Below are 20315 nucleotides of genomic sequence, written 5' to 3' on the forward strand. Positions count from 1 at the left end.
ATATCGGATTATGCGATAAAGCGCAAAATTGAGATTGTTTAAAAGTTCGCTAGAAACTGTAGGTGATGTGTTACAATCTAACTTCAGCCCCTCTGCGCTTCTGTTTCTCACAATGTTCGTTCGACCTTCTCCTAAATAATAGCTTCTAAATAATAGCACGATCACATTGGACGTGATGTCTCTCGTTTGCTATTATTTAGAGGTGACTAATGCCCATTTCTACCAAACCAATGTAGAGCTCGTTTAACTTACTTTTTATGTTCCTCTAATTCTTGGAACTAGAAAAGGCTAAAAACTATGTTAAACCGAGATTAAAGTTAATCTACGTTGATAGAAATGGACATACAAAGAGGAGCGCGAATAGACAACTGAAACCAGCACAATTCTGGGCTAAAGTTTTATCATAATACATATAAAGTTAACAATAAGAAATGAATCGCTCCACTTTACATTTTGCATGACAAGATATCAAGATACAATAGCAACGTGTGTTTTTTAATGTGAATCTCTTTCGATCGTCGCGATAACTCTTTTTCGCTCTTTCTAGCATTTGGCCACGCAAATCGCTGGTACTTTCGGACGAAGTTTCAAGTGTACAAACAGCCGAGCAAGATTCAAGACGTCGAACGGCGAGGCGAAAGGATTACGGGCCGCGTCGAGAGAAGAAAGAAGATGAGATGAGCAAAAGGACGGACTCACCAGCAGCGAAGTCGTGCGCTCCAAACGTCAGATTCCAAGGTTCCGTAGCGCCAAACTCCCTCAGCGTGGCGCGGCGTGGTCTGGCGCAGCGGCGTGGCGCGGGATGAGACGGGACGGGACGGGACGGAGGGGAGCGCGGGTGGGACAGGGCCGATGCACCCGCGGGGAGAGACTGCGAGAGGCGGCGGCGGGCTGTTGTAAAATGCAGTTACGCAACACGCAACTGGTGGTGCACACGCGACCGCGGCGCCCGATCGAAGGCAAAAACGTCAGTGTCGCGACGGACGTCACCGTCGTGCCGTGCGATCGCCGTCGTTGTCTGCGAGTGTGCGATTATCGAGCGAAACCGCGACGGGAAGGAGACGACCACGCGGACTCCGAGCGCGCGGCAGGGGAAGAGAGAGAGAGAGAGAGAGAGAGAGAGAAAGAGAGAAAGAAAGGATGACAGATCGGAGGGACCACGCGAGAGAGAGACAGGCTCGCGTCTTCGAAAGAGAGAGAGAAAGAGAGAGAGAGAGAAATAGATAGAGGCGAAGAGAGATACGCGCGAGGCGTGATCGCGCTGGGGCGTCACTCACGAAGCACCGCTTTCACGCGCCGCGAGAGTAGGGCGCTGCTCCGGCCTGACAGCCGTGGAAAAAAAATAGGCAAAATCCACAAACCCCGGCGTAGCAACGTTCGCTCGCTCGGTCCCGCTGCACTGTCCGCTCTGCGCACTGTCCGAGCGCGTCTACGTTCACTTCGCTTCTCGGAGCGAGGCTCCGCGAGTTTCGCGTTCGCGCGACTTCGGCCGCGCTCGGCTCGCCGGTGCCGCGCTCTCGCGATTATGCGCGCACTTCACTTCGCCGCGCTCTCTCAAGCCTCTCGCGCTTGAAGTTAGCCGAATGTGTCGCGTTATCGTTCGCGCGGCACACGAAAAAATAGAGAGAGAGATGCTCCTCGCGCACGTTCTCATTCTCGCGCCCGAAAACTTTCTCTTCTTCTATGCTTTTCTTATGCAAATAATCCTAAATTGTTGTATGCGGCGGACGATAATGTATGTACGTACTAACATGTGTAAATGTGTGTCATGTAAATTTATATACACGTGCGTTATTGCACATGAGCGAGATTTCGGAGTACAACAGTATAGTGCTGCCATCTCGAGAAAGTCGATCGACTAACTTGCAATGTTTACAATCCGTAAACCGTCGATACAGATTACAACGATAGATCCCTGTCTTCGTCCGAATATTTATCACGAACATTCAAATTCGCTCGGACCGGCAATTCTTACTAATTTAATGAATATATTTATGCGATTTGCCGTATTCTTTCGCGTTCTGATCTCGCAAAAATGGTCGCGTTCCAATCAACGCGGAGTATTGATAAGACGAACTCAACATATGTGTCTGCTGAACGCGGCCAATGCAATTTTTCTTCTTTGTAAAATGTAGGAAGCAAATCTCGTTGAATTCACGCAGCTCTTTCAATGTCGTTATTATTTACCCGATATCGCTCACCGGAAGACTATCTTAATCTTTCGGACCAATCTTTGCACAAACATCCAGCGATCCAGCCTTTTTACGCAGCCGTGGACTGCGCATTTGTCGATTCTCTTTTTTCAGTGTCTCCCTCGATCATCCGAAATTTGATAAGCCAGGCGTTATTCAGACAGATAAACGAGACTCCCGGATCGCATTTCCATGAGCTACGAAAATATCGGGCCCTAAGCGTTGAACTCACCATGCGGCGACCGACTTGATCTCGCCGAGCGAGCTTTCGGCGCGGATTTTTGGCGTTCAAGTCACTGATCGGTCGTGATCGGGCACGAGGTTCTCGCTTATCGCGGCGTTGCGACGCGATGTCCTCGAGATCGCCGCGATAGCAGACGCGCGAAACAACAGTTCTCTCGTACAGTCTAATCGCGGAACGAACGGTCGTTTAATGATTCATTATTACTTCGAGAATAATCTGACGATTGCACGTTAGTGCTGGTCTACAACCTTGCTTTAAAGGGTATTTAAGCTCTAAGCCGTAAGAAATTGACCAATCACAATCGAGTATTCTCCTCACATTTCATTGTGATTGGTAAATTTCTTACGGCTTAGAGCTTAAATATATATCCTTTAAAGCAAGGTTGTAGACCAGCACTTACAAGTATCGCACTAAAAAAAAATAATCTCGCAGAAAATAATCGAATATAATAATCTCTTCCCCTTCTCTTCCTCGTTTCGCTTCACATTAAATATAGGAAGTGACAAAACGTGATTACGAAGAGCAAATAATAAAGATAGAAACAACGATGATAAGATAAGCGAAGTCTAAAAGCGGATTACTGATCGCTCCGACTCAAGGAAAAGTAGGTCGGCAAACTTGGAGCAAAATGACGCGAGAGTCATTAGCGCTGATCACGAGGGGAACGGTTACGGTCCCACATGCATGTCCCACACGCAATGAAACTCGCATCGGCCATTTAAAAGCTCGACAAAGTGAGTCATCGCGATAACTGATGAGCGCCGCTAATGCGATATATCGAGCTCGACGGCGTTCCTCGTTCGCCCAAGCTGATATGCGCTCACTTTTTCGCGACCGTGGGCCGCTCTTCTAGAGCGTAATTACGATGTTTTATTGTAAAATTGTAGGCCTTTTTTGCGCCCCTGAGTCATCACCGAGTAGCAGGACGACTTTGGCCAAACTCCGATTAACTTAACCGCGATTAACTTGTTTAGTGGTATATTCGCGTAATATTTCGTTAACGCGTGGATAGAATTATCAATATTTTTGTCGTCTAGGAAATGAGAGGAAAGATTAGATTAGGAAGAGTTTATTTTTAATATTTTGCCGCAAGCAATTCTGCTAGCTAAGGGCGAGCTCAAACTCCGATTAACTTAATTGGCAACTCACTCAACCAGTACAGCTGCTTACGGCAACATTTATAGCTATACATAATTCGTCCCTAATTCGACTTGATCAAAAACAAAAAATTGGTAATTATATTCACTAAATATTGCTTACGTTAACGTCGTAATTAAGTCAATCCGAAAAAAGAAAGTTCGAAATACAGCCGAAATTATCCTAAATTAATAGCCGATTAAATTAGTCGGAACGTCGATAAAGCTTCGAAAGTCGTCTGTATCTGAAGAACGAGATCGTGCGATCGAAAATATTGCGACTGATAGGAATCTAAAATGTGTCCATCGACGGTGCTTATGTGCTCCAAAGGGGTCCTTGAACTCCACTCGAAGATGCTTTCACAGTGATAACGACGATAACGAATACATTTTAAAAGGTTTGACTATGATACCTTATTATTTACCTTTATTTTAGTTTTTATCAATCACTTTGTATCAAGCGCGCGATACTTGATACGTGTTCTCCACGAAAAAGCTCTTCTATTTATTCTCATCGTTAATATAAACACGTCTAACTCTGTATCACTGTATCCCCTCTGTAAACCGTTTTTGTCGAATGTTTTCGGGCGAGACGGAGGAATCTTCAGCGAGGATCGTGCTGATGGAAGGGCAAGAAAGTTACATATATTTCTCAAGGAATTTGCCACCTATAGCCCTTCGTTAGCTCAACCTGCGGTCAAAGTGGAGAATAAGAAGATTATTCCCAAACTGTCTTAGAAAATTAGTAGGTTTCTCTAAAATGGAAATTATAGAACGGACAGGGTTTAGGATATGAAATCCCCAATAACGATCGACGTATCCTTGATTATCAAAAGTAAAGAAAGGAGAGAAAAAGGGAGAAAGCGAAGATTCGTGTAGGTTTCTTTATTGTTATATTAAAGAAAAAAAGGATACAGCTAGTAGGAACAGGCCTATTTGGCATATTTATACATGTATAGTTACGCTTTTCATAATGCTACTAATAGCTAGTGCTAGCTACATGGAGGTGTGTGCAATTATATCCCGTAAGATCTAACAATAAAATAGATATAACTTTCAAAATAATGATTAAACTTAACCCTTTAAAGGTGAGTATTTTAAACGAGCCTTATTACGCAGAATGCAAAACAGGAAAAATGAACTATGCATGTAAACAAAAAATTTTAGATTAATTGGAATACAGAATTGGAATCTTTTAATAAATATTCAAAGTTTATTTTATTATTGGAATGTGATATTATGACAGCAAAGTATACTGTGGCTCATCTGCTACGCCCGTTCTTAAAGGGTTAAACCAAATTGAAGGGTTAAAATACAAGGGGATGGGGCTGGATAGGGCTGCTTTACGTCGCGAAAATGCCTTGTCGCGCCATCGGACGTCACGTGGCCGTACTATCGACCGTTACCGCGGCAACTTCTCACCCCCCTTGAGCTCCGCCGGGCTGGCGGACTCGTCGGCGCGTCTCGTGTCTCGGCTCCGTGCGCCGCGCGTTCACAGCTCGGCTCCGCTTGTCAGCTCAGCTCGGCGCCGCGGAGCTTGAGGCTTGAGGCGCATCGAAGATGGCGACCGGAGGGTAGGGTCGGGCCGGAGACGCGACGCGACGCGCACCGCGAGGCAACCCAAGTGGAGAGACGGCCGTGGAGTGGTCGGGGCGAGCCGCGCGCTCGGATCGAGTCCGGGTGAGTACTGTGAGTAGCCGAGCCGCGTTCGCGGAAACCAGTCGCGGTTGTGTGTCGTATCACGTGTGCTGCGCCTCGCACCTGTCGGCGGCGACGATGACGGCGGCGGCGGGTAACTAAACCATCGGCGCGATCGACGAAATCACGCGCGCGATCCCCTTCAATCCCCTTCGCGTGGGCTTTCGGTAAGTTCAATGCGCACAGATCCGTGCCACGGCGAGAAACGGGAGCGACACGCGCGTGTGAGTGCCGCGCGCGACGTGACGCGACGTGACGCGACGCGACGTGTATGCGTACGTGCGTGCGTGCGTGCGTGCTTGCGTGCGTGTGCGTCGCACACGCTCGAGGAGCCCTAATCTATACTAGAGAGGTGGAAGATCGGAGAAGGTTGCTCGCGTTACTGAATCGCAAGCTGCGCCGAGGAGCAAGGAGAAAAACGTCCAAGATCGGACGCGGGAATAAAAATTAAAATGCCAAGGAACAATAATTCGCGAAGCACTGGTTTAAAAACGGACTTTGTCTCGCTCTCGATCGCACGTGTTGTTATCTCGTGTTATTATTTTTTTTCCATAAAAAGTAGAATGAACTGATACTGAAAGCAACATTTCTTAATTCTCGGATTAATTACTTTGTTATCTGTTTGTGAATTCTGTTCTATGTTTAAGTAAACAAATTCCTAAGTGTATCGTCAATTAACTGACAAAGTTAAAATAACTGATTGCAATTTTTTTTTTTTTCAATAACGATACATTTTCTGAGTTTCCAATGATTAAATCGATCAATTTACTCTCCTCGTCATCTTTTTTCCAGAGATATATAAATGGCATATTTAAATAAAAGCAGATATGTGTTAATCGTCGGTAGTTTAAGTGTTGAAACACCCCAATGTTGCGAGTAAATTGTTAAACGCAATTCTTTATAATCCGAACTTTCGCGAGGAGTCATTCTTGACGTCATCTCGAGTTATCTCTCGAGCGCGATGCGAATATGCGATTTCGTTAACGAAGCATCTAGCCGGCGCTTTATATTTCTCGTTAGCCGCGCCTCCGCTCCTCAAGTTGCTCCACTTTTTTCCGCCCGCAAGCATCACGCGCTCGTCGCACGCCGCACGCCGTCGCGCCGGCGGCCGTCAGGCGATGGTGACAAAAATTGATCGGTGCGGTTAGCAGATCGGGTCACGTAAACGCCAAGCAAGCTTTCAATCGCGCGATGTAAATGCCTTCCGCGATCAATGACCCCGCGTACTCGTATACAAGGTGTCCCGCCGTCAATCGTGTGAAATTTTAATGGACCTTTAACGCGTTCGCACGCTCCGTTTCCGCGCGGTGGGGAAACTTTAAAAAGAAGTTCAGCTTACCTTCGAGACGCCTCAAGAGTTTTGTCGAATGCGAGAGAGTCGTCGCCGATTAAGCTTCAAGAGCTTAAAGAATTTACTCGTGCCATAAGATGTATTTTTTTTTTCGTGTAATTTGCTTCATGTAATATCGACAATCGATGATATATTTATATATTACATTGAAATCGAATCAGTTGACAAAATCATTCAATTAGTAAGATAATCTGTCAATTATAATTTCGTTGCTACTAATTTGACACCTTGTATACGAATATCCAGAGACATTGCCATCATTTATTCTTATCGCAATTATTTTCTTTTTATCATAAAAAATACATATATTAAAAAATACTTAATAGGTAGGAAACAATTTTCATTTCATCCATTAAAATGAAATAAACAAGAAATAATTATATTACGTTTCTCAGCATATTATATTACTTAAAATTTAATTAATTTTGGTGCATATATCGATCGTTATTAAATATTTAAAAATACCATGATATTCCCCCATTTTAAAAATATCAATATAATTCCAATATTAGTAAAAATTTTTTCCAAAATTTAAATTGTAAAAGAAACTTACAATTAATATTTTTTATTTGCAGTACTAACTATTAGAAAGTTTTGTTTATAATAATGTTAAATAACTAATCAAGATGTGTAATATCTAAGTAACACTAATCAGATACGCATCTGTGTGTGTGTCGTAATTCTTAATGCTTACTTCGCCGTAACATTTCTCGTTTATTCTCGTTTATCTAACATCCGTAAATGTAAATGAGGCTGGTAATTGTCGATGGGCTCCCGCAATTTAATATCTACCGAATAATGTTGATTGGAATTAGCGAAGAATTGCCTCCGGTGTCTCTAATTTCTTTCAGATCTGGTGGCGGGTTTCCTCCGGTTTTCCGCTAATTCAGGATTCCGTCGGGACGGCTAAAACACTAACCCACACACATTTCGCACGTTCTTCACCTGTGTCGATAAATAGCGATTAACGCGCGCGTAAACGTACTCGCTCGCTCGTCAACGTCTAGTCAAAGGGATAGAGGAAAAAAAACCGGAAAGAAAGAAGAAATGAATCGGCGAAGAAGGAAACCGTGAACGCTCCGATCGAGATAAGGGTCGACACATGCGAGAAACCGTAGCCAAGCTAAAGTGTGTAAATATAGAAACAAGATAACTAGGCTGATTCAGAGGGATCTCCTCGACGGTCATCCTCCTCGCCGCCGGTGATATCGTACCAAAGAAAGAAAAAATTCGATCCCGTATCAAGTTCCTCCACGTTCCAACGAGATCGATATATGTTCGGAGTAACGAAGCGCAGAAGCGAGCGATCACTCGAGATTGAATCGTGAAGCTTTCGTCAACGTCGAATAAATTAGATAAGATAGACGAGAATCGCGAGGGAACTTAATCGAAGTAAGTGCCATTCGAGTATTAGAGATTAATTCAAGCGCGACAAATTAAACGCGAAGCATGTTACGCAGGTGGACGGCTTTTTGAAAAACGATCGGCGGAAGTGTCACGAAACGTGAATCCGAGGCTATCGATCTTCGTAGGCGAGAAGGTAGTATCGACGACGCGACGACACGAAAATTGTGACGAGCTGGTCGAGTTCTCTGGTAACATCGATGCAGTGCTGGCTGGCACGAGTCAGCGTTTCCAATTCAGCGGCCACAGAGAGCGACATGCACGAGAAGACTCCCTTTCGTTGAAAAAAAAAAACCTTTCGCGATTTATCATAGTCTTCGCACAAATCGATGGCGCTGAAAGGAAACACTCTTATTTTCTGTAGACCGTTCGATCGTCGCTTCGTTAAGAAATAGAAAAATGCTGGCGTTGTCAAAGGAATGAAATCCTCAAAGAATTTCGCTGATCTTCGATGCTTTTTTTTCTTACGTTTATGAAACAGATTTCATATAACGATGTAATTAATACGTAGCAAAAGTAATACCTCATTATCGAAAAAGTTACTAATTGAAACTAGGGTATAGTCGTGGATAATATACACAGAGACAATATCATCTAAAGAAGCGTATGCTGTGGAGATTCAAATGCCGCTTGCTTTTTCAAATTAATGAGAACCAAAGACGGGATAAGTTGCGGACTTTCTATTCGGGACCCCCGGAAACGAATTAGCATCGAAATAAAACAAACGGTAAGTGTTGTGCCCAGGCAAACAGCAGAAAAGGGTGAGAGGTCACAGACGGCATCAGGAAGGAAGGAAGGAAGGAAGACAGGAAACAAGAAAGAAAGAAAAGAAGGAAGGAAGGGTTGGCGATAGTCGCTTGGAAGCAGGCCGAGGACCCGTCTGGAAAAACGCGGAAAGGGCGACGGTGTCGTGGAAGCGAGGGGGTTCAACGTGCGCGGGGGAGAAAGAGAGGAAGAGGAGCCCCGGTTATCGTCGGGAGGGGTGTGCATCGGGGCTGATATCGACCGAGGATTGCGCTTGCGTGGAAAAAGGCGCGAGCGCAATCGTGCGGTCGTTCCCGAGAGAGAGAGAGCAACGGCGCCCTCCGCGTCGAAAGAGGAAGAGCCCTCCCGTTCCCCGTCGTCAGTCGATCGTCGCGTAGACGAGGAACCGGCCGCCGTCGCCGCGACCGTCCGGGGAAGACTTCCGGTGTTCTCCTGGCAGAACCGGCAGAGGCCGGGTGCACGACACGGTGATTCCAACGCCCGCACTGGCCCGCACTTCCGGGAGCGAGCTGCCCGGGCGCGACCTCGCGGAGAGCTCGACTCCGCTCGGCATCGCGTAGCGTAGGATCGTCATCGTCGTCGCCGGGGGACGGGGAAAAACCAGCGCGGGCGGTCCGAGGCGGAGAGGGGCACAGACCGAGGTATATCGGGACGATAAGAGCGCGATAAGCGGGCCGCGCTTTATAAACGCCTATGCGTGCGCGCACCTCTTCTCCTCTCCTCTCCGTCTCTCTTGCTCCCTTGTTCTCTCCGACCTCATCGCCGTCACGCTGATAAAAGACGAATCTGGAGATTTCCTCGAGAAAGACCGCGCCGCTACCAGTTCGGAACTGGCGATGCCTCGTGGCGGTCATTAGGGCATTGCGACGAACGGCGATTCCTAAGATTCGGATACGGTGGACTTCCTCAAATCTCTCGTTCCGTCGCTGATAACGATCGGGGTCACGGTCGCGTCCCGCGCTCCGCGTTCGATCGCCGTGTTCGGAACGTGAAGCGACATCGATGCCTGACTGGCGATTTCATTCGTTTTGATTTGGAGTTGTCGTGAAGCGTATGGGTAATAAACGGGTAAAAAATAAAACGGACTGAACAATTGTGATCAATAGAGAATCTACATGTCGCACGATGTCGAGTGTCGTATCCGTCGACGAGCACGGTTCTTCGGGGTAGCAACGCGTGCTTATAAATTTGACCGGAGGGGGGGAACGATGATCGATGTGAGTTATTTCAAGACGGGCGATCGACACGGTATGAGATAATCAAAGTCGAGCGTCGAAGTCTCTCGGCGTTATCAGAGTCTGGGCTGAATAGAAGCCCATCGGCACGGCGCGATGATTAGCATGCAAGACTATTTTGAACAGCTAATCTTGAACAATCTAACTGGATCCGAGCAACCGCAGGAGGAAGTTCAGCTGACCGAATTGCGGCCGGTGAAGCAATCGCGCATCAGAGAAAATGTCAAGGATACGGACGCGACCGACGCTCTGAGGGCGCTCAGGAGTCTTTCGGGCGACTGCGACGATGGCGAGAGCATTGATCAGCGAGAGTTCAATTCCTACAAGAGCGTCGAGCAATCGGAATACCAGGGTGGCAGGCTTCAACGAGTGGAGGCTCATCGGAAAAAAACGGAAGACATCAGGAACAATGGTAAAATCGGTAATGAGGTGACGGTAGAGCTAGTATGTAATGACGAGAAGATCGCTCACGTGACAGCACCGAGGAGGAAGCTGGTGAAGTCGAGCAAGAAAGACCGAGAGAAGCCAGATGATATTACTGAAAGAGATGGTGTTACTGAAAAAGAGAATCCCGAAAAGGAGCTCAGATTAAGGATCGACGCCATTATTCAAGCGAATTACTTACTGGAGCGCGAGAACGTTGTCGAGGAACTCGAAATTGTGGAGCATACTGACACTCCCTCCGCTGCCGCCTCGACAAAAGCCTCTGCGAAAAACGCAGAGAATAGCGATAGCTCCGTGTGTAATTCGGTGGAAGAAGAGGAGACGACGAGGAAGACGAGGAATCGGACCTATAAGATCAGACAGGATATACAGAAGAAGTATTTCTGCATCATATGCGACGCGCGCTTCAAAGGTAGCGGTGGTCTGCGAAATCACTACAAAGTGGTGCACGACACTGGACCGGTGTTCAAGTGCCACGACTGCGGAAAGGAGTTTAAGCTGAAGGAGCGATTGAAGCTGCACGTGCGCATGCACACCGGCTTCAAGCCGTACAAGTGTTCGGACTGCGACAAGGCGTTCGCGCGGGGTGGCCAGCTGTTGCAACATCGTCGCACGCACACCCAGCTCAGACCGTTTCACTGCGAGCTGTGCTCCACCACCTTCACGTGCATGGCCAATCTGTCGCTACATCTGAAACGTCACACCGGCCAGAAGGATCACAAGTGCGACCTGTGCGGACGCGCCTTCGTGCGTCGCGACGCCCTGAAGAAACATCTGGAGTGCCTGCACCGCGACGTCAAGTCCTTCCTCTGCGGGATCTGCAACAAGACCTTCAAGGGTCACCTGCCGCAGCACATGAGGACACACGCGAAGGACCGTCCGCACGGCTGTGCCACGTGCGGCCAGCGATTCGCTCAGAAGTCCCAGCTGACCGTACACCAGAGGACCCATTCCGGCCAGCGACCATTTCGCTGCCTGGTCTGCTGGCAGGCCTTCGCCCATTCGACCGCCCTGAAGCTGCACACCCGACGACACACCGGAGAACGGCCGTTCAAGTGTACCGACTGCAATACCGGTTTCACTCAACTGCCACATTGGAAGAAGCATATGAAGTGCGTACACGGCAGAGACAATCCGTATGGCTGCAAGCGTTGCAAGAACTTTTTCAGAATTAAGAGCGATCTGGAGAACCACGAGAAGACTTGTCATCCAGAGGCAGAGGAGGAGGATGACGATGGCAACGTTTCCAGTAAACCGGCCGGCGGCTCCGAGATCGTCGAGAAGACCTCTGTCACCGCGAAGTACAAGATGATGACGGTGGAGAAGATGCGGCTGCTGCTGGCGGTCCTCCTGAAGAGGATCAGTAGGCAGGAACGGTTGGACGAGCTCGGCTTCGGCAAACGTCTCATCGACGACGTTCTTCAGGACTCCCTGGTGTCGGCTGGCAAGGAACCGGTCACGGGGAGCGGCTTGTCCGAACTTGAGGCTCTCACCCGGAATCTAGAAATCTTCCTGGAATGGACAGTGCCGAAGGAGCACTTGGAGACTTTCCGTAAAATGAAAAAGTCACCCGAAGATATTTTGGAGACGCTCACAGCTACGTAAACACGTTCATCCATTAACAATAGCTTTATTATCTTCCTCTCGACGTGAAGATTAGAAGAGTGAAATGAAATCGATATAGCATAATGTCATCTCGCGCACGTTTGTTCGAATGACAGCAAGTTTTTCTGCACTCGGTCTTAGCTTAACCAAAATTTGCATCAAAATTTAAATATTTTGTCCGAATTCTTTTTTTTTTCCTAATACTTTAATTTTTCATCCAACATCATATGCGACTTTTTATCTGTGTAAACTTTTATGTCTTTTTCTTTTCTTTTACATTTATAATTTATGATTTATCGCAAAAATCTTTTAGGGAGTGAAATAGAATGCCGGAAACTGCAACTGGCATGACCGCGGTCATGATATGATCTCTGCATCCATTATGCTTAATAATGATAGACTAATAACGATTTTCGAGAGAATTCCAGGGAATTATTGAGTCATTTTTAATCGCATCAATCAGCCGACGATAAAACGATCGAAGTTTTCCGTGTGTGATATCTAATCTATCAGACGAATGTTAATTTCTGTGGTGCCATGTGTCATAATACTTGCCATACTAAAGTATAGAAATACCAGTGAGTACACCGTATGATTTAGGGAAGCTAAGTAAAATCCTTTTATTGTAGCGTAAGGTAAATCGCATCGGAGTAGAACATGTATTGTCAAGTTAAATTAGCGAAAGCCAAAAGGATGTTTCTCAAACGACAGAAGCAAACCGCCGTGCTTCTTCGACAACTGAGATAGAGTTAGACGTTCTCTTGCCATATCTGTTAAAAACATGCATGCACACTGGCGAAGAATACGGAGAGAGTAGGATCATTTTAGTACATAATATTACTCTAATTGTAAGCACGACTGTTCGTATACCAAAAAGAAAACCAGAAACGAGGCTAGCACGAGTCATTCGCAATTACGTTCTTTCACGCGCAATCGTTACATTATCCTATATATTTATAAAGATATATACGTCTATATATACATATCTATTATATATATACACACATTTATAAATTGAATATTATGAGATTTTGTTATATATAAATGTGTTCACGGGCGCGTCCTGAAAACGGAGATTTTGACACATTCTTGCGCGACGTTCCCGTTGTAGTAATACTATTATTCGTTATTTATCTCATACGTGCACTCGCGCGCAACTGGAGGCTTGATTGGCCGCGGATGAGCAAACACGTCGGCGTGCCGTGACATTGCCATCATTTTAGATAGTCATAAGTAAATGTGAGCAGACAATAATGAACGAAGGTTGCGAGTTTAGTATATATTAGTCATTGAGAGAAGAAAGATATATATATTATATCCATATACACATACATATATGTATATATATATAAATATATATAAATATATATATATATATATATATATATATATATATATATATATATATATATATTGGTATATTAAGTGAACATATACTGATGGTCGCGAGGGGGAAAGGAACGTAATATCTTTTCTTATCGATTCTGAAGATGTCAAGTCTCAGAAAATGATTCCAATTCATTTCACTTCGATGAATGAAAGTAAGATGTACAGTAATATAAATTGACTATCAAGATATAGATATCTGCAAATAATTCTTTTTCTAGACAAAGACACTTTTTTCTTGCTAGCGCGTAAAATCAAAATTAACTTGGTATTCCTAGAATATTGAGCAATATTAGCTCAATATAAAAAAAGTTCCTTTCCTCGACGTACCATAAGGATATTTCTGAGTCGTGCGTTCGGCTAAAATTAGTCAAAAATGCTGCAGTCGGAGGTGCTATTTTGTGCGAATTTTGTAATCGTTTGCAATATTCGAAGCTGTTCGAAAAGAGATTCGTTTTCCAAGTTTTCTCTTCGACACACAAGAATGATCAGAGTGTTGTCGAATCCAAAGACTTCGTTATCGTATACTTTCATTGCCAAATATATCGCGTATGTACTCTGTTACGTTTTATGATTTCAATTTTATTATTAGCAGGCATCGATATGTATTTTGCGTCGCGCGTCCGTAAAGCGAGTAGGAAAGGAAAGAGAGCAACGCGTATTCATGCGTGTGACGCACCTTAATGTATTAACATGAGCTTGAATGTATGGCGCACGCAGTGACTTAGCGTTTTCAAATTTATTCGGAAGATCGAATCTACGCTTACGGTTCACGCGGATGCAAATGCGGGTCGGAGTGCACTTTGAATATAGATCGAGGTCGGAGGAGACGAGGAGAGCCGTTTCGAATGGCCTGCAGGAAGCGTAGCTTCCTATATTTCCTCGACGAAGTCCACTAACTCTTCGACAATTTTGAGTTACGGTGCCAAACCAAATAAGTAACGCTGGCGAAATTGACTATCCTGTGTCTTTCGCGAATTTTAGTCTTATTTTCTTTTTCGCGCGAGATCACGAAATTAATATTCGAATCACGTTTCTTTATCTTTTCAGCATCGACGAGATCAGGATAATATTGTTTTCCTTTAGTGCCATAAACTAAACATAGTCATATTTGTACATTAATATATTGTGCGATGTGTGGGAGAAAACAATTTGAATAAACATGTTTCTTTATTCGCTCGTTTCCTTTCCTTGTGAACATCACTTTTCTATTATTAATATCTCTCATGAGTAGATATTAATTAGCGCAACTGACTTAATAATAATAATTCATTCCATATACATACATATACATCATTTCTTTCACTGATTATTTAATTGAAATATTTCACATTTTCTTATTCATATAATTGAATAATAAAAATATATCAACTTAAAGTAGGATATTTATAAAAAAAAACATACGTATAGCCTATATCACATTAATTATTAGAAGTGAGATTTACATACCGCGATAGAAATCACGTTTAATTAATAGTATTGTCATTCGGTCCTCCAAGTATCCAATAAAATACGAACGGTAGTTTCATGTCCACTTGCAAACCAGTAATATCTAGGCTCTGAAATAATTTATAAATATTTTAAGTTTAGTTGTATTGCTTTGTTTTAACTTACAGATATTTATCGCTATCAAGTGAAATATTTACCGATGTGAAAACGTCATATTTAAATCCAATTTCATTTTGATTTAGGAACACTCTGGAGACCTGCTGTTGTAATCCCAAAATCTGTACTTTTCCAAGAATTACCTCTTCGTTAAGGTAGCTTTTATCCATTTTTATATTTATTAAATGGGATTGGTTTGCAGTGAAAGACTGCCATAAATATTCTTTATTTTTTATAGTGTCTGTAGATTAAAAAATATAATTCTTAGTCAAGATATAGTTCAATATAATTGTTTAACACAAATTATATTTTACCTAAGTTATCGCCATCGTCCCAATACAGCTCTCCGTTGGCATTTCCAGCTTCATCCAACGCTACTATTAATTCAAAATCATTCTTTCTGCTCTCCGTTGTCGTTACACCCGGTTTCTGCGCTGGAAGTATCGAGCCTCCACGAACCAATAACGGTATGGTGTCAATCGGCGCAGGTAGGGTATAATGTTTCCCGATCGAGAAGAAGGATTTAAGAGTATAATAATCGTACCAAAGACCACGCGGTACGTAAACTGCTATCTCAGTTTTATCCTGTGAAATATAAGTTACATTGATTAATTAAATGTAAAAGTATCTCAAATTATGTAAATAAAATAAACTGATGGCGTACTTCTTCGAGAACTGGATTGATCATAAGCGCACTTCCCCAAAGAAATTGCGTATCAATGTCGAAAGTCTGTCGGTCATCGGTAAATCTATATAACATTAACATTGATACGCATGTTATTCGTAGTAGACAATAGATAAGACGGGTATACATACAAGGTGTTGATACGTACTCAAAGAACAATGGACGCGCCACTGTTTCCCCGAATTTATGTGCTCTGAAGAATAAGGTGTACAAATACGGTAGAAGTCGATAACGTATTCTGAGAGAATTTTTTGACGATTGTACCACTAAGTCGCCCATTGCAACTGGATCCTGCTCCTGTGTACGTATATAATTCATTTTACGTTATATTGGAAATATTTCAATAATTTTTACTATTAATCGATCAAGAGTATATCGGCACTCACAATTGTATCATCTGAATTATGATTTCGAGAAAATGGATAAAAAGCACCAAGTTGCATCCAGCGATTACACAACGCAGCGGTTGTGTTCCCGTCGAAACCGCAAATATCTGCGCCCACCATTGGAATTTGATAAAAATTGAGTGACAAAATGGCTGGAATGCTCATCTTCAGATCATGCCTGATAAAATGGTCCTTTAATTAATAAGTGAAGATAATATAATGATGTACATTAAGATAAACTCTAATTACCATGATGAATAAACGTCACCCGTCCAATGACCCGCGTAATGACCATGTCCTACCCATGTCGAACGAGATATTATGAACGGTCTTTTTAATCTAATCTTCCTAAGGGCACTGCATACAAATTTGGTAGAATAAATTCTTGAGCTTTTTGAAAGAGTTAAAAGATTACAAATTGCTTTTTCTACTTACTAATTCGTGGCAATCGCTTGACTCGTCCCGTAAGTGTTGTGAAGATCATAGTGTGTGCCCAAATAATGTTTCGCATTCATGCAAAGAGTTTTTGTAGCGAGCAAATCGCCAATGACATGGGGGACATATTCGGGATAATCTAGATTATTATGCGCACAGCCGTTTTTATAACCATTGTAGAAATTGGACGGTTCGTTCATATCCTTGATGCGGGATTGAAACAATTTAAGTAATTTAGAAATCGAGTAATTCAAAAGTATCAAAATAATTTTTTAAATCAGTCGAGACTTACGATCCATGCACCGTCATACGCGAAACTGTTGTGCATATCGCCCATCATATTTGCATAGTAGATCATGGTTTTAGGGTTCGTGAAATCAGGCCATACTGTGGAAACGAAATTCCAGACTTTGGCGACGAAAGGCTTGTGTGAGATACCGTCTTTCACAAATATGTCTTGTTTTATTCCCTCATCATAAGGTAGATAAGAACCATTATCTTCGGAAGCAGATATGCCGGCGTCTATTAAGGGGATATAATGCATTCCTACCTGTAATAACAAAAATTATTGACATAAGCTAACTCTTGCCTATCGCATGATCTTTTATATTGATATACTATACCGAGTGAATCTCTTCCACAAACTTAGGCAAATCTCTGAATTTCTCTTTATTATATGTAAAATCATTATTTTTGTCCATATAATCCAGATCGTTCCATTGAGTATCCTATAAAATACAACATAATTCATGATAATGTATATCTTACATTTTGAAACATTTTATAATACAGCAGACATTACAAATGGGATTCCAGCCGCTCTCGTTCTGTTCCACACTGCTTTAGTATTTTCCAACGATCCATATCCAAACCTTTAACGTACAAAGTATTAATATCCATGACGTCGAATATTATTTTGTATCAATATAATACCTGCATAAATGAAAACCGAGCGACCAATAGGGTGGCAAAAACGGTTTGCCTACGAGAACGGAATATTGTTTCACTACATCAGCTGGAGTCGGTCCCAGGAAAAAATAAATATCGAAAATACCGCCGATCGTTCTAAATGTTATAGCCGGTGTAGGCTGCAATATCACATCTAAAATATATGAAGTTATTTTGAATAAAATTATATTCTGCATATTCGCATATTTTAGAAAAAGAAAGAAACGTACCCATAGCGTTACTGTTTAGAAATAAAACTCCATGAGCCATTCCAGATTCCTCCATAACAATGTAAAACGGATGAGATCCATACAAATTTGCCTTTAAGTAAATAGAGAAGATATTATTTGCAATATGCAGAAACAATCCATTTGCTCTACGATAAAATTAAGCAACATACGTTCTCCGTTGGCGGTTGATCTTTATTGAATAAAGTAAATGATTGCCAATTAGTATTTAATTTTAAGCTCGATCTATGCTCGCCAATGCCATAAATGTTGCTTGTTGGTAGCAATGAACTTATTTGTAAAAACTGGTCAGCAAATATGAAACCTCCAGTCCCAATTGAATTAAATCTGCAAGTAAAATATATTATAAAAATAATTTCAATGATAACTCTCATAACTTTAACGTATCGAAATTATGAAACTTTATCTTTACAAATCCTTTAAAATCTTACAGATAATATTCTGAATACAACATACAAAATAATTTATACTTACAATGTTGTGCCATCACTGATTCTATTGACTTTAAAACCAGGTTTTACGCCATCGCTATTAAATTCATATTTTGCGTCGGCAACTCGGTATAAAAATGGCTCCGGATCCGATCTAATTGGCCATGGTGGTTCGTATCGCGGTTTCAAGGGATCATATATCTGAAAATTATTGTATTATTCTCTTATTACAATGCGATAAAAAAAATTACGAGATTCTATAAATATTCATTATACCTTCACACGCAGAATTGAACTGTCTACGCTTGTGGCTTCTACCTTCACAAGAGGCACATTATTCTTGTACACAGATTCCTTCTCTCGGCTGAGAAAGCCTAAGAAGTTGCTACCATCCTGACTGTGGTTAATAAATTTATACAGATTCCATCCCTCGGGGTAGTAACAATAAGGAATATACAATGGCACGTGCTTTTCACTTTTGTTCCTCGCAAGAGGATTCCAACAGCATCCTCTGTCTGTACAAGAGAGTTGCGACGCTCCATCCTCTGGGTGGCAATCGAAGCGCAATATTTCAGGAACATTAGTGCACTGCTTTAAACATATAAATAAATAATATAGTGACACAATAAACGCAAATATAAATAACACATTAGTTGTTTTTCTTAAATTGTAACAGAAAAATTTAGATTTTGCTTACTTGAGCATTGTCAAAAGATGCGTTTTCTTCAGGTAGATTACTTTCTTTCTTCAAAGGCACTATTTTTCGATCATACGTTTCTTGTTCAATGTACATATCGGGTGTATCCACTAATACATGCTGATACCTTGTCTCCTCGATACTGTCGTTATTTATATTAATCATAAATTCCACTTCCGCATTGTAACTACTCGTAGTAGTACGTAATGGGTTTATAATGAGGTATAATAATGGAAGACCGAGATGAAACAACAATAAAGTCGCGATGAGGCTGAAGAGTAACGTTATTATTAAGCGTTTTATATTGCTACGCTTATCAAGATTCGACTCTTCCTTTTCATGTTTTTTCGTCGACGGCTTATGAGATTCATTTTTCGATGTTTTAGTCACGATGGTTTCAAATCCTCCTGCAATATTGTTTGAGTGATCTTTGATTACACTGTGGTATCCTGATTTTTCAGGAACATCCTGCCCAGGTGCCTTTACATCAGTCATGTCTCAAGTCGTTGGTCAAAACTGCTTCCACAAACAGTTTCCAGCGGGTTCTGCCTGAAAGCGATAAGGATATTAAAAGCATTTTATGCATGAGCGTACTTGTACAAAGTCATTACTGTCAGTCGAATGAATGTTTATGAAATAAATGTTTCTTTAACAAAGTCTAAATGTAAATAGACATGGGCTATTCTTGGACAGAACTTTTAAATTTTTTCATTTTGCCTGCAACGTTATCGTCCTGCACGCATTTTTATTCTACACGAAGAGTATGCTGCGAAATATGTTCCATTCTATGGATGAGAACGCAATTTAATGAATTTAATATATATTTTATAAATATTTACATATAGATCATAACCTTCAAATTACCGAGATTACATGTATTCGCTGCACAAATACACACCAGGCTTCTGAAAACAAATATGTTCCACACTGCACGTGCCACTATGTGCGTCACAGAGAACTTAGATTAAAATACTAATTATTCTCGAGCAAAGAATCTTGCGCTCCGGACCGCTCGCCGCACTTTGCTCACTTTGCTGCTGGCTGCTGCGCATAATACATAATACACATATGTGGCAGCTGATCTTTACATCGTGTGCGTTGATCTTTGCATCGTGTGCTTTTCATATGCGTCATCTCCGCTCAAATCTTTACCGAGTATCCCAATATACTCTATATGATTAAAATAGCAAAATGGAAAGCATTGTACGAATTGCTAGCAAATGTGTTCTTTGTTGTCTCCCTGACTCCCTATTACATTGTTATCAACATTTTCGCTTATTAAGCTTGAATTATCAGGCAAACACTCGTCAAGAAGTTATCTCAGCGCTGACTCAGAATCAGTTTGATATGGCTATTATCAGTGTTTGTCAATTACTCAATGCATTTATCAAATTCTTGTCTTATCGTTATGATAAAAGTA

General features: G+C 42.4%; 3 protein-coding genes and 1 long non-coding RNA gene across 10 annotated transcripts in view; 2 read left to right on the top strand and 2 right to left on the bottom strand.

Moving 5' to 3' along the window:
- Positions 1-702, top strand: part of LOC139812912 (uncharacterized) — a 132711-nt gene extending 132009 nt beyond the window's left edge. The window contains exon 4 of the long non-coding RNA XR_011731975.1: positions 548-702. This is a non-coding gene — a long non-coding RNA (uncharacterized lncRNA). The remainder of the gene's footprint in view (positions 1-547) is intronic.
- Ntan1 (N-terminal amidohydrolase 1) overlaps positions 1-841 on the bottom strand; it is a 48258-nt gene extending 47417 nt beyond the window's left edge. The window contains exon 1 of the mRNA XM_071778082.1: positions 700-841. The gene's annotated coding sequence lies outside the window, so the exon portion shown is untranslated. The remainder of the gene's footprint in view (positions 1-699) is intronic.
- Positions 842-4958: 4117 nt separating this feature from the next.
- On the top strand, positions 4959-14633 carry LOC139812895 (uncharacterized). Of its 3 annotated transcripts, XM_071778065.1 has the most exons (3): positions 4959-5252; positions 7473-8013; positions 8082-14633. In XM_071778065.1, the coding sequence occupies exon 3, from the start codon at positions 10122-10124 to the stop codon at positions 12072-12074; it is 1953 nt and encodes a 650-aa protein (XP_071634166.1). In that variant the 5' UTR covers positions 4959-5252; positions 7473-8013; positions 8082-10121; the 3' UTR covers positions 12075-14633. The 3 variants fall into 3 exon arrangements, with proteins under 3 accessions (XP_071634166.1, XP_071634165.1, XP_071634164.1); XM_071778064.1 differs by having other exon boundaries at positions 4959-5437; positions 7473-14633; XM_071778063.1 differs by having other exon boundaries at positions 7473-14633.
- LOC139812890 (lysosomal alpha-glucosidase) lies at positions 14612-20118 on the bottom strand. Of its 5 annotated transcripts, none has more exons than XM_071778006.1 (18): positions 19794-20118; positions 18896-19444; positions 18475-18789; positions 18242-18399; positions 17920-18094; positions 17750-17840; positions 17505-17673; positions 17374-17443; positions 17195-17299; positions 16864-17121; positions 16572-16774; positions 16386-16493; positions 16137-16314; positions 15899-16047; positions 15730-15814; positions 15380-15650; positions 15107-15306; positions 14612-15019 (listed from the first exon to the last, which is right to left on the bottom strand). In XM_071778006.1, exons 2-18 carry the CDS (start codon positions 19388-19390, stop codon positions 14927-14929), a joined length of 3123 nt encoding a protein of 1040 aa, XP_071634107.1. In that variant the 5' UTR covers positions 19391-19444; positions 19794-20118; the 3' UTR covers positions 14612-14926. The 5 variants fall into 5 exon arrangements, with proteins under 5 accessions (XP_071634107.1, XP_071634104.1, XP_071634106.1 ...); XM_071778003.1 differs by having other exon boundaries at positions 19760-20118; XM_071778005.1 differs by having other exon boundaries at positions 18896-19440; positions 19749-20118.
- Between the last annotated feature and the right edge of the window lie 197 nt (positions 20119-20315).

The sequence above is a fragment of the Temnothorax longispinosus genome, chromosome 5 (genome assembly GCF_030848805.1).
Source record: "Temnothorax longispinosus isolate EJ_2023e chromosome 5, Tlon_JGU_v1, whole genome shotgun sequence".
Lineage (NCBI taxonomy): Eukaryota > Metazoa > Arthropoda > Insecta > Hymenoptera > Formicidae > Temnothorax > Temnothorax longispinosus.

Bases quoted from the DNA above. Each gene is read 5' to 3' on its own strand.
- LOC139812895 (XM_071778064.1), top strand. From the start codon at position 10,122: ATGATTAGCATGCAAGACTATTTTGAACAGCTAATCTTGAACAATCTA.
- LOC139812890 (XM_071778006.1), bottom strand. From the start codon at position 19,390: ATGACTGATGTAAAGGCACCTGGGCAGGATGTTCCTGAAAAATCAGGA. The intron at 17,674-17,749 runs GTACGTTTCTTT...CATATATTTTAG, and splicing joins TCTAAACAGTAACGCTATGG to ATGTGATATTGCAGCCTACA. The intron at 15,307-15,379 runs GTAAAATATAAT...TTTAATCTACAG, and splicing joins GGACGATGGCGATAACTTAG to ACACTATAAAAAATAAAGAA.